Raw genomic sequence first — 12,615 nt, 5'->3', positions numbered from 1 at the left:
ACAGGATAAATCCTTTCTTCAGAGCTTTGTTGAAAGCAACTCCAGGAATTTCATACCTGGTACAGGTCAGGCAACAGGACTTACATTGCCCCTGTGCACATGAAGAGCCAAAACGAGCTTTGTAACCTTCTTCTTTCACAGTACCAGCTATCAGAGAGACAAATTTTTCTAACGTGATGTTCTGCATTGATACCAGTTGTATTGCCGCTCCTGCTCCCCACAACCATGTTAAAGTAAATGACAGTCCTGTTTGCCAGTGACTCTTGTGTTTAGCAAGGCCCGTGTCTGGCTGCAGCTGAAATCAGCTGGGGTGTGTGTGGAAAAACTCTCACCTGCAGAAGTGGACACAGCTACAGTGCTGATGGCGTGGAGGAAGTATTTCCAAGAAATCCATCCCAAAAAGGCAGCTTCGGACTTTCTCTGTGCCCATAAGAGCAGCCAGAGAACCGCATCCTTGGAGTCCTCGGTGTGTTACAGGAGCGAGCTGGGTGTGTAGTTCAGGGAGGGACCACTGCTGTCACGTTGCAAAGTGGTAAGGAGCAATAGCGCTTGTTGAAATGAATGCTCCAGATGTACGTGGGGGTAACTAGACTGCTTCTCAGGACTGTCTCCTCAAGCGTTAATCCTTCCCCCTAGGTGCACCAAGACCACAGCTCCTTGGCAAGACATATCACATGGTGTAAATTCATCACATGGTGTAAATTCATAACATGGCAGAAAGCTGTGTGGCAGGGATAAGCATCTTGTGGAGATACAAACTGGTAGGCAAGAAATGGGTTGCAAAGAAGTTCGCAGTGTAAGTAAGTGGGGCAGGGCTTGTGAGAGTTCTCAAGTGTGCAAAGATGGGCATCCTAGAGAGGGTATCCCAGCATGATAGATGATTCACATTAGTAGCTGTTGGTGAGTGTTTACAAATTTGGTAGCTAAATTTTCAGCTCACAAATCCCACTGTCATCATCCTCTGTAGAAAGTATCACAGGGTTTTTAGCTTGCTTTCATCTCTTTAGTTTGCTTTCATCTCTCTTAACATCTCTAGTCCCTGGCATTTGTTCCTCACACTGCTCAGATATTCATGACCTTTCATGTTTCTCCCAATTATCAAGTGTGGGATGTCAGTGCAAGCATCTTGGTGTTAATAAGACTCTACTGTAAGTAGAGCAGCAGAGAAAACAAAGTAAGGCAATGCAGAGAGCTCAGAAGAGAGAAGTACAGAATCAGCACTGAGTCACCTAATTGCTGGAGGCGGGTACCTGTTTTTAATGAAAGATGAAAGGACTTAGCTCCCTTTCTAAAGATAAGGAGCCCTCCCAGCTTGTTGTACCTTTGGGTTTTAGTGTACAAGCATGTGTATAAACAAGACTTCGGACTGCAATTAGGCAAATAGTACAAACTTAACAATGTCACCATCACCCCAGTAGTTTAAAAAGAAAAAAAAATGCATTAAAAATTAATAGGTCTGGGAGTCGAGAGACCTTGGTAATAAGCAGTGAGTTTCCCTTCTGTAACAAGTCACTTTTTCAATTTGCTGGTATTTGATTAATTCCTTGGCGTCTCCTAAACTGCACAACTCTGAAATCGCAAGAATTCTAGTGCTGATCAGGAGGCACATGTTTACTCAGCAACTGGCTGTCTCCTTTCCTGGAATCTATCTGACCTATTGTTAACACACAGTGCTAGTTTTGGAACTATAATCCCTCCACCAGACAGAACTACTAAAACTCCACGAACAATCCACACTTTAAAAGCAAAGCCCTTCTCTCTCACTAACCCTTTCAATATCTGAGAAAAATGCAGTGGCAGGAAAGGGCCTGATTTCTAGTATCTTCTGTCTTTTGCCAGGTGTGGACCCTGCTCTACCCAGGTAGAACTGTGTATCAGAAGCAGAGCTACTTTCTCCGAATAACAGCTGCTGGTGCAACACCCAGGGGCTCTGTCATACATAAAGCTGTGCACAGAGGGATAGGTAAGCGCGCTGACTTCATTAAAAGGTATAGAGCACATCTTCAACCTCAGCAGTAAGATATTCAAACTACATCCCACCCCATTGTACTGCTGCAAGGATAATATTGAAGGAGCAGACAGTAGTTCTCCCACTGTGTTAGATACTATGGCCTCCGTTAGCCTAAAATGAGGGTGGTGCTCCTGCCCCTATGTAGGCTGCACGAGGATAAAGGATACTCCGTTAACACCTCAGTGCTGGAAAGGAATACAGTGTGGTTTGACCTACTGATAAAGGTAGGTTTTGGGTGGTTTTTTTCCCTCCTAGGTTTCAGAAAGCTTCTTAGCATGTGACAAGACAATAGAGTAAGTTGCAAGCTACGGTATTCCTCAAGTTTCTAAAAAAATTGTATTCTCAGAAAGCAGGGTTGCCATTCGCACTATAGCTGTTGTTTTCTCATTGTTTACCCAAGCTAAGCACAGATCTATTGGATCACGGAAAAGCTGCAGGTGTCAGTTTCTCTTACTAGTTAGAAGCTATCCTAGTCCTTCCTTTAGGAATGGAGAATTGAAGCAGTTGAAAAATTCAACAAAAGGGACTTGCTTTTGGCTTCAATTAAAAACAAAGTCAGCTTTTTAGTGTCACTACTGAGATCAAACAAGTATGTTATCTATAGAAGACAGGTTGTAATGTTAAGGATGATCAGGTTTTGACTCCTTCAATGCCACCTTCTGTGGATAACTGGCTAGCTGAAAAGGGTCACATAGACATAGTCCAGCTGGCTGGACAAAAAATGCACATCGCTCTCAGCTTATCTGAAGTAAAGCAAAATACACTGTCTTTGGCTGTCCTTGTTACACAATAACAGGAAGATTTTGGTGGGAAAAGAATGTTGCAGGTGGGAACAGATAACTACAGAAGAGAAACTAGGGGCGGGCTTGGTATTTAGGCAACTAACCAATAATGAGCTTAACTTTTGTAATATGTATGAGCTAATTATAACAAGGCATAAAAGGTGACTGTAAGGTACAATAAACGAAGTCTGCTGATCACTCATATTGAGTGACTGTGTCTTCCCTCCGTCGCGACAACCTTCTGCTCTAGACCTCAAAATGCAACAGGGAACCCAAGAACTCAGGTTTTATAATGGAGATATGGACAAGGTCAAAACAAGCGTCCTTTAAAACCAGTTTTCGTTAGTTTTAGCTACTCTAGCTCTAAAAGGAGCATGCAACAACTTGCTTTCAGTCACTGTTTTGCTTTTTAAAAATGTTTCCTTATGTAGGGATGGTTTGGTGCTTTCTTAAAAGTCAAAGGACTTAAAAAAAGAACAAATGCATTTCTTAATGTGTTTATTTAGAAAACCAGGAAGTTTATTGGAGACTACACTTTTTAACAAAAAAATTATCAGTATTAAACCAAAATTTTCTAACCCATTTAACAGCTAACAGAACCATCCTTTCCTCTGTTAAGCGTAGATTTTTTTATCCTCTCTCAAGAAAGACTTACGACTGGTAGCAAAAATCTCTCCAGAAGAAAACTGCTTAAGCACTGCTCCCTCAGAGTAAAATATGGCTTCAGTAACAGTCAGCTTCATTCTCCTCTACGGCCCCCGCAGTAGCGAGGATGTCCTGCAAGAGGGACTCGGGGCTTTTCTCCACATAGTCACTACTTTTACTTAGCTCATAACATAGCTCTATGAAGTCTATTGTACCCAAAGCTAGCATCATGCTCTCTGGATCTTGAAAATCCACCCCATTACCACCATCTGTGGGGAAGTTCTGGGCCAGAGAACCCTGCTTTAGTGTCCTCTCTAACCAGGCAACGCCATGTTCTACAGGTGACTCTTCAGTCCCTTGTGAAACCTGCAGGGTACTAATTGGATAGAAACTGTTACTTAAGCCAAGCAGTATATTGCAGGCTTTCTGACCTACTGGTTTGTCGCAGTCACACAAAGACCGAAACAAAAAGCTGAACAGTTTTGCTCGGCAAAATATCTGCAGCGACTCGTCCTGATGAATGGAACTAGTGACTGCAGATGAGACAGGAGCATATGGGCATTTAGGAAGGCTAAGCTGGCAAATTGTCTGAGTACAGAAAACTTGAACCAGTTCCAAGCCACCAAGTCTGACCTCCCAGTCTAAGTCATGCTCCACCGTTTGGACTACTCTAGAGACAAACTGCTCTGTATCTTCCAGCTGGCCTGTGCAGCCTTGTCTCAGCCACTTGGTGAAGATGCTGATCACAGCCCTCCTAGGAAAGCCCTCTGGGTCCGTTGACAAAATTTCTTGAAGCTTTGCTACAGTGTTCTAAATGTAAAAAGAGAAAGCACAATGAGGGGAGGAATGTGCAAAGAAACAACAGCAGAACTAAAAAAAACCCTAGTCTGCTCATTACTGGCTGCAAAATCTGCCTGCCTGAGGCTGCAGATAACTTGTGAAGAAAGTTATTAGTACAGCGGTACACTTGATGTGTAGTTCTGCCTGATCCTGCAGTGGGCCACATAAAGTTGTCATACCTCTTTATTATACTGATTCCCTTCAGCAGGTGACTCCGGAGCGAAGTAAGTAATGAAGGCCAAGTGTCCCACAGCAGTGACAGCACTTGCTCGCACATAGCTTTCTGGATCCTCAAGGAGACTTTCTGTAAGTCTGGGCACCTCCGAAGACAGGAGAGACTGCCTGAACTCATCCTGGTCTGCATACAAGACAGCAATCCAGAGAAGCAGTTTTTATTCTCTCAGAGCTTGAAGCTGTTTCCAATGCAAACAGTTCTTTGCGTCATACGAGGATGTGCACTGACTGCAGGGACAGCTGCCAGTGAGCTGAGCCACTACAGAGTCCAGGAATCTGCTCATAAGAGCACAGATACTCTGTGTCAGGTTCCCCATTTTCCAGCAGCTTGGTGACTTTCAGTCAAGCCCTGCTAGATACTGGAACTTGGAAAAATCCATTTACGGTTGTTCTAGCAGCAAGAAAAAACTTTCTCTGGGCAAGCAGAGGCATAGTCTTCCCTTCCTGTTGTCAAGGCATATGGCAAAAAATAAGAATGCAAGCGCAGCACTGAGAGGGGCTGCAGGATAAACTGCTAATGCAGCTGAGTCTGCTGGATACTTCCTTTGTGACCTGGGGACAACAGCAGTCGACAACAACCCGCCCTCTCTTCCAACATCGCAGAGCTACTGTAGGAGAACTAACATTGCCTTAGTGCTACCTGCTGCAAAGCCTGAGCTACCAGTGAAGTGGAAAATCAGTAACTAATCCAAAGCACGCAAAGCAGATCTAGGCTTTTTAGCCTCCTAAATCCCAGCCCCCAGCCTGAGGAGTGAAACCAAACAGATTCTACTGCAGAGCAAACTGAAAAAAGGGGAAGTATTATCTGCCATTAAGCACTGTCACCTGCCTTGACATATAAGTCTCAACACCTCTCAGTTTAACTCACCAAAACTGCCATTAAGGTGGGCACAGCGATCTGAGCTCAACAGAAAAATAGTATAGGCTTACCGATCTTTTTGTCAGATTTTGATTGTGATCTAAGAGTAAAAGTCTTGACACTTCCTTCTTTTCATAGCCTTCCAGTTACAGGTCAGATGCCTCACCAGCCTTTCGTAACGTTAAAATAAATACTCCTATCTGAACCGTTACATCTATGCACCTACCTCTCAAGTGTTTAATCAGGACAGTGAGGAACTCCAGAGAAGAATCTCTTACTTCCCAGCAAGGACTGCACAAACGCTTCTGCAGCACCAGAAACACATCTGTAAAAGCCAAGCGACAAATGTGAACGGACATGAGAAGCCACATGCCTTAGTGCAGCAATCGTTCCACAACTTCCACACAACTTCAGCTGACACAATCCCTTTTGCTGCTGCTGTGTGTTTCTCACAGGGTTCTTCAAAGCACTATTTGGGCAGCTAAACCTAAATTCACCATAATTGCAAACAAATGAATACTAAGTGCTTTGAGCAGGAAAGGCAGACAAGAGCAGATTTCATATATGCCATTAGCTGCTGTTTGTCTCAACTCAAACAGCTTTCTTACCTTCCAAAATCTTCTCAGTTTGTTGCTGCTGACTGTTGGAGCAGGACAGCTCCTGCAAGCGCACCAACCACTTGGATGTAGCTTGAAATGTTTTCTTTAGAACCTGAAGCAACATCAAGCAGATTTACTTTACTACAAGAGGCCACATTGTTGCCTTTATGCTAAATACAATTCAGTTTAGTCTCAATCTTACAGAGAAATTCTCAATTTAAACAAATGCATATGCTTCTCTACTAAGAAGCAAGCTACAAATAACTGCTGCTTATATAACATTCCTAACAAACACCTGGAAAATGCCTGTTCTCAGCTCAGTATTATAAAGTTATAGCACCTATAACTTTTGATTTGCATTTGTCAGTGTCATTTGAACAAAACAAAGCAATAAAACATAACCCTTTACTGCAAAGAATTCAATACTTCAAGGCCATGTTGAGTATGTTTGCGATACTCTCAGATGGGACAGCTCCTGTCTTTTCAAGAACACTTGATGTATTGCTCAGTTACTTGCTCATTAGCATTTTAGCAATTTCCTGCAAGCCACCCAGAATCAAGACAACTCTCCTACATATCCTAATAGAAACTGCGCTAAGAAACAACTATAGTCAGACAGTTTCTCAGAACTACGTCCCACTGGGGCAAGCTGGTAGACTTTGATGTCTCCTTAGTTCTATACTCACAGTAGGGCTGGTGTTCGGACTCTCCAGGTATGCCAGAAGGACATCAAATAGATTTTCGATGAGCATGTCACAGCCTGAAATGTGGAAAACAAAACTGAATGAACAATACTGAGAGAAGCAGCAGCTGAATCACAATTCAACTACTGAAATACAGAAAGACATAGGATGGTAAAACTGGGTTTGGTTTTGTACAGTCTTCAGAGTAAAGGAAAACCATCCAATTTCTCACAACCACTAAAACCTTTTTAATCACAGTATTACCTGCCCTAGCTCATCAACAGAAATTAAGGCTAGCCAAGACAGTAGGAAGAATTGGAAAAATGAGCAAGTTTCAGAAATGGAAATGGTAGTTCGTTCTGAACAATCAGTGAAGGGGAACAAAAAATTCCGTGACTACAGAATAGTCAAGTATTTTTAGAATTAAAAAAAAAAAATAAAGTGCGAAGATTAACTCACTTCTTTGCTCAGAGAGTGCTGCTAGGACATCAAGAGCTGACCTCTGTACTCTGAAGCAATTGATCAAGATTCGGCTTATCGTGCTTCCCAGAGGGGAAGCTGGTCTCAGGAAGCCATTACAGAATTGTAATATTGTCATGAGAGAGCGTAGCAAAGATGTACAGGGTAAATCCACTGGCAAACAAATCTAATGGGAGGGGAGAAAGGGAAAAAAATAAGAAAAAAGTTTGCAGCTAAAGTCTCAAGTGTGCATACAGAGCAGGAGTTTTTAGTCAGGAGGCAGCAAAAATTGTAATTTCTAGCATGTTCTTAAGGTATCAAAATGCTAATAACTACAAAAAAATTATATTCCCCTCTCCCCAAAACCCCTGCACAGATGGAATATGAGATTCTTCTCACTGCTTGGGAAAGCAGTTCAATTTATGTTTTTTCACTGGATTAGTAATTGCAGTAGAAGTAAGGTATGGTAACAAAGCTTGTGAAGATGGACTTAAAATTAAGTGCACTCCCTCTTTACAAGCCTCACTATTCCTCTGTTTTCCTATTTGGAGTCTAAGCCCTCACTGTCAAGGTCTCTCCACATTCTGTTAAGCTGTACTGCAAAAGTTTGTAACAAATTTTAACACTGTGTTTCAAGGACCAATTTGATCCCTGGCTTTTTTTCCTTCTCTCAGCATTACCAGAGACAGCAGCTCCTCCAGATGAGCGAGGGTCTGACACAGGACAGTAGCACAAGTTGACTTGGAGGACAGAAGACTTTCAACAGCGATGGGATCACTAACAGACTCATCCAGCAGACCTAGAGGAGCAAAGGAGGGAAGAGTTTGGGTTGTTAGTGCATACAAAGGGCTGTGATTTTTAAAGTTAATCAAGACATTTAGGTGGTGTAGTATGAATATCCCCACAAATGCAACTGTTAGTAGGGTGCTGTACTTTACCGCAAACACTGCTGCTGTCCTTGACTTCTACTCTTCCTCCTCCAGTTTTGTCTGCACCAGACGCTTAAAAGCACTGGCAGGCTCTAGACTAACCTCTAATTTTTCTATCACAACTGTACCTGCATATTCCAGAGGCTGAGAGGCTGCTCTCAAAATACAGTCCATTGGCTGAAGTAGAACAGTCAGTGCCTGAATCTTCACATCTTGGGGGCTTCAAGGGGGAAACAGGCAGTTACCAAAACAAGAACACTTCAACTCCTTCCCAAACATCTGCCCCCAAATGCTGAGCAGAATAATGTTTTTCACGCAGGCTCTTAAACAAGCCAGCAATGAAAGTATTATCGTGATTCAAGTCATCTTTGTTTGAAGCTTCGCTGGCTAACTGACAGCAGAGAAGAAATGGCTGTGGAATTTAGAACCAGCCTTATCAAGCTATGTAAATGAGAACAGGATTCTGTGTAAGAAGGGGGTTTAGGGAGAGGCATTTCATTTCAACAAAACCTTATGTCTTAAGACACAGGTGTTACTTATCCTGTAAACCTGTATCCGTACGTGCTGTATTCATCTGATTATTTCTTGATGATTTTCCACTACCTTAAGGGAGGTTATGGAGAAGATGCAGGCAGACTTCTCAGAGAGGCACAAGACAATCTTACATTGCAAGAGGGTAGATTCCAACTGGATATACAGAAAACACTTTTCATAGTGAAATGGAAGTGGTTAAGCACTGGAACAGGTTGCCCAGAGAAGCTGTGGAATCCTCCTCCTTGGGGGGTATCTGCAACTTCTTGGGGATATCTGCAACCTGAATGGTGAAGGCCCTGAGCAACTTGATCTATCTTTGAAGTTAGCCCTGCACTCAGAAAGAGGTTGAATTAGATCACTTCTATAGGTTCCTTCTAACCTAAGTTCTTCCACAACTGCTGACGGTCTCCAGATGCATGCTTCTGTTGGACAGCAGTGAAAGTTCTTACACTAGTCAGTGGGTTTGTGACAGAGAAAACTTAACAGAGGTTACTGAATTTGACACGCAGTCAAAAAAAAAAATATCTTAGCCAACCTCAGCAGTATAAAATTAAAGGAATATGCTATTTCTTCCTAAAATCGACTGGCTGAAGGTAAGATGCAAGTGTGTACACTGAAAGATTATATTGGCTCATTTAATTTCTCTGTGAAACTTCATTATTCTTACTACCAGTGTCTGAAGTTTGTTAGCTACTGTCATGGTTCTTGCCAACCAGTCTTACATATTAAGGAACGTAGTGGAAAATGCACAGGAACAAACAGTTCTTGGAAAGACACCAGAGATACTAGCACAGAAACATTTGTAGAGTGCAGAAATTTCATTGCAGTAAGTCCTACCATTTGTAGAGCTTCAGAAGTCCCACTGCCAAAGGGCCCACTTGTACTGGGGTTAAGCGCTCCAGAGCAGAAGTCACTAACGCCCAAAAACTGCCTTCGGTGTCACAAAACAAAGGGGACCTGAGAAGAAAGCAGTTTAAGTCATGCGTCTTATTAGATGGCGGAAAACAGGTATATCTCATCACTGGATCCAAGGTCCCAGAAGGTCTTTACCATGCCACGTTAAGCAAAAGATTCGCCAGCATGTGCTGTGCTTGAACAGTCTCTTCTGTTAAAAGGGATTCTATTTTCTCTGCCATGCCTAACCAAAGCGCTACAGTCCACGGAGCAGTACATCTGCCAAACAAAGTAGTTAACAGTTTTAATGACTGCTCGATGTGAGAGGCAGAGCTGGACTGAAGGGAATCTTCTATACGCTTTATAATCATTCGGGCACATGCTGGCCAGTCACAGTCCTTTGTACTGAGAGGTGCAGCCGTTTCAGGCTCTACAGAGAGGGTGAGCATGTCCACCAGAAGCTGACTGGCAGCTGAAGCCACAAACAGGCTGGGATCCCCTTGCAGAGTGAAGATCACATCTATGCCTCCTGTGTGAAAACAAAACAAGTCACTGGAGGGAAAAACAACCACCTTCCTATCGTCACGTGGAGCCTTGTTGCACTCCAACCATTTATTATTCTAATTCAAGTACCACACAGCTTTTAAATGGTGTTGGTGGGGACTTTTATAGTTTATTTTGTAGTCTCTACAGCATTTCGAAGTCAGCCAGTTCTTAACAACACAAGCAAACAAAAGAAGAAAGTAAAATTGTTTTCAGATCTCCAGGTGGTTTAATAACTCACGGACTTCAAAATAACATTAGTAATTTTGGGAGAGTTGACAGCACACTCGCTGTGTGTTTACGGAAGGAGCCTGTACCATCTCCAGACACAACCAGTAGGAAAGACATGAACAGCAGCAGCGCTACTCTTCCGTTGCATGGACAACAGCACATGCTGCGTGTTAACACCAATCCAGTCTTTTAGGCCGCTCTGTACATGGGATCTAAAGTTGGTGTTAACAGCAGAACTCAGATTACTGCATAACAACAATGGGACTGCAAATGTGTGCAAGTATTAAGAGACACATGAGCCCCGTGTTAGTCTTTCTACACAAAAATCATACTGAAACGTACCTTTTAGTAAGAGTTACAAATAAGAATACAGAAGGCTTTTCTGTTTTTCAGAACACTTATACCATGTGATTCGTAAGACGTGCCTCTTTCCCCTCTAAAAAGGGCACCATCTTCAGTGTTTGGGGAAAAAATAATTAAAAAAACCTAAATGCACAAGTAATTTAAGAAAAACCCCACCATCTTTCAATGACTTCAGTATTTTTGACAAATTACTTATTTTTATCTTAAATAAATGAAAACTCCCATCTCTCTCACCTGATATCTCAGCAACAGACTGGAAAAGACACAGAGGATTTGGGGAGTTACCAGCCCGAGAAGTACTCACCACCACTGCAGAGGAAGTGGAGGGCAGGGTGGTGATCCATCATGCTGCGCACACCCTCCACCCAGCCACTACGCACAGATGCATCTTCCCATGCTGCGCTGCTCAGAGGCCCATTCCTGCCAAAGAGCCTGAGCAACAGATTCTCCTGCTGAGGCCAGAGGAGAACACACAGAGGAAACAGTAAGCAAAGGGGCTCAAGGGGACTAGAGAGGCTGCTCTGTCATCCAAGTCAAGCGTATCAATACTGTAGTAAAACCTTCTCTTGCTAGAAGTATCACTAAAACGGAAAATTTTCAGAATCCCATGCTTAAACTCAACATATGTTTCTTTCATGAACTAGGCAACAGAAATGTTCAAATTAAAATTGCTTGTTTTTAAGGTGCTAGGGACAACTTAGGTATGTATCAGTCCTATTAAGCCTGCTTTATGCAGTTGTCTGCATCTCTTTCCTGAAGGAAGCCTTTTGGGTTTTGAGTTTTGTATTGTAAATGTATTCTATTGCAGAAAACAGGGCTTTAAAAAGCTCCAGCATTTTTGCAGGAATCAGGTGTTTCCCGTCAACCTACTATGGAAGGAAAACTACATATGTTAGTGCAGTTTAAATCTACAGGATCTGTCCAGGGCTACAATATTTTGCAATGCCTACTGTGAGAGACTGTTATCCCATTTTGAGCTGAAAATGAGCAGCACTACCTATTAGCATTCATAGTGCTACTGTGGCAAGACAGAAGCAAGAAGACAGCATCTTTACATGAGAAAATGAAAAGCAATGGTACGATTGTAAGTCCTCATTATTGTATCACCATCTGCTGCATTGTTTGATATATGCCGTTAAGTTTTATAAGCAGAATACGTACACTTTCAGGTGTCCCCTGTACAGAAGGGGGAAACAGACACCTGGCAGCAGGTACCTGGGTAGCCGACTCACCTGCAGGTGTTGGAAGCGGGTTTCAGAAGAGGCAAGTATCCCAGCCAAGCGCAGGGTAAAGGAGAGGATGCTCGGGCTGGGCTCTGGCAGTGCCAGCACCGAGGTGATGAACTCTGTCAGGCAGGGGTTGTCCTGCAACAGCTGCATGGTGGGATCTAGCGAGCGGGTGTCGCCCGAGAAGAGGCCAGAAAACAGAGGGTCACTGCCAGGCCTTCTGCCCTCTCTGAGGGCCTTGCCTGAGCTGAGCGTAACCCCTCACAACCGCCAAGGGCGAACCGGGGATCAACCGAAGCCCAAGCCCAGGTACAGGCCTCAGGTACCGAACAGGTTTTCAGGGGTCACCGAGGACACAGCACCTGAGGGAGGCTTCCCGCGGGGTGCCGGCCCCCCTGCCAAGGCCCTGCCGGCCATCAGCGGCCAGGGCGGGGAGGGGGGGCGCCTGCAGGCCGCGGGCACTCACCTAACGCCTTCAGCTCCCGGAACCAGTCGAGCAGCTTCTCCAGGCTGGTGTCGTCGGAGCCGGGCTGCCGGGGGTCGGCCAGGGCGGCGCAGACTCGCGGCAGCAGCCGGGAGCACTCGCGGGTCATGCCCAAGGGGCAGCGGCAACTCCACTCCATGACCAGCTGCAGCGACACGACCACTGCGCCCCTACCGGGGCGGCCCGCTGCCGGGCTCGGCCGCAAAGCGAGTGTCGCAAAGCTGGGGGCGTGGCCAAGGGGACAGGTCAAAGGGCGCAGGGGCGCTGGCGGGTGCGGGGTGTTTCGCGGCTGCTCTGGG

The 12,615-nt window shown here is 44.3% G+C and overlaps 1 protein-coding gene across 2 annotated transcripts; it reads right to left on the bottom strand.

Annotated features, from left to right (window-relative positions):
- Positions 1 to 3,274: 3,274 nt before the first annotated feature.
- On the bottom strand, positions 3,275 to 12,533 carry BRAT1 (BRCA1 associated ATM activator 1). 2 transcript variants are annotated; one of them, XM_040593776.1, is made up of 13 exons: positions 12,299 to 12,533; positions 11,839 to 11,993; positions 10,911 to 11,058; positions 9,626 to 9,998; positions 9,413 to 9,532; positions 8,170 to 8,261; positions 7,793 to 7,911; positions 7,113 to 7,299; positions 6,657 to 6,730; positions 5,980 to 6,082; positions 5,598 to 5,696; positions 4,458 to 4,636; positions 3,275 to 4,248 (listed from the first exon to the last, which is right to left on the bottom strand). In XM_040593776.1, the coding sequence occupies exons 1-13, from the start codon at positions 12,453 to 12,455 to the stop codon at positions 3,517 to 3,519; spliced, it is 2,538 nt and encodes an 845-aa protein (XP_040449710.1). In that variant the 5' UTR covers positions 12,456 to 12,533; the 3' UTR covers positions 3,275 to 3,516. The 2 variants fall into 2 exon arrangements, with proteins under 2 accessions (XP_040449710.1, XP_040449711.1); XM_040593777.1 differs by having other exon boundaries at positions 10,911 to 11,055.
- Positions 12,534 to 12,615: the final 82 nt, after the last annotated feature.

Source organism: Falco naumanni, chromosome 4 (assembly GCF_017639655.2).
Source record: "Falco naumanni isolate bFalNau1 chromosome 4, bFalNau1.pat, whole genome shotgun sequence".
Lineage (NCBI taxonomy): Eukaryota > Metazoa > Chordata > Aves > Falconiformes > Falconidae > Falco > Falco naumanni.
This window is presented reverse-complemented; position numbering and strand designations above follow the sequence as displayed.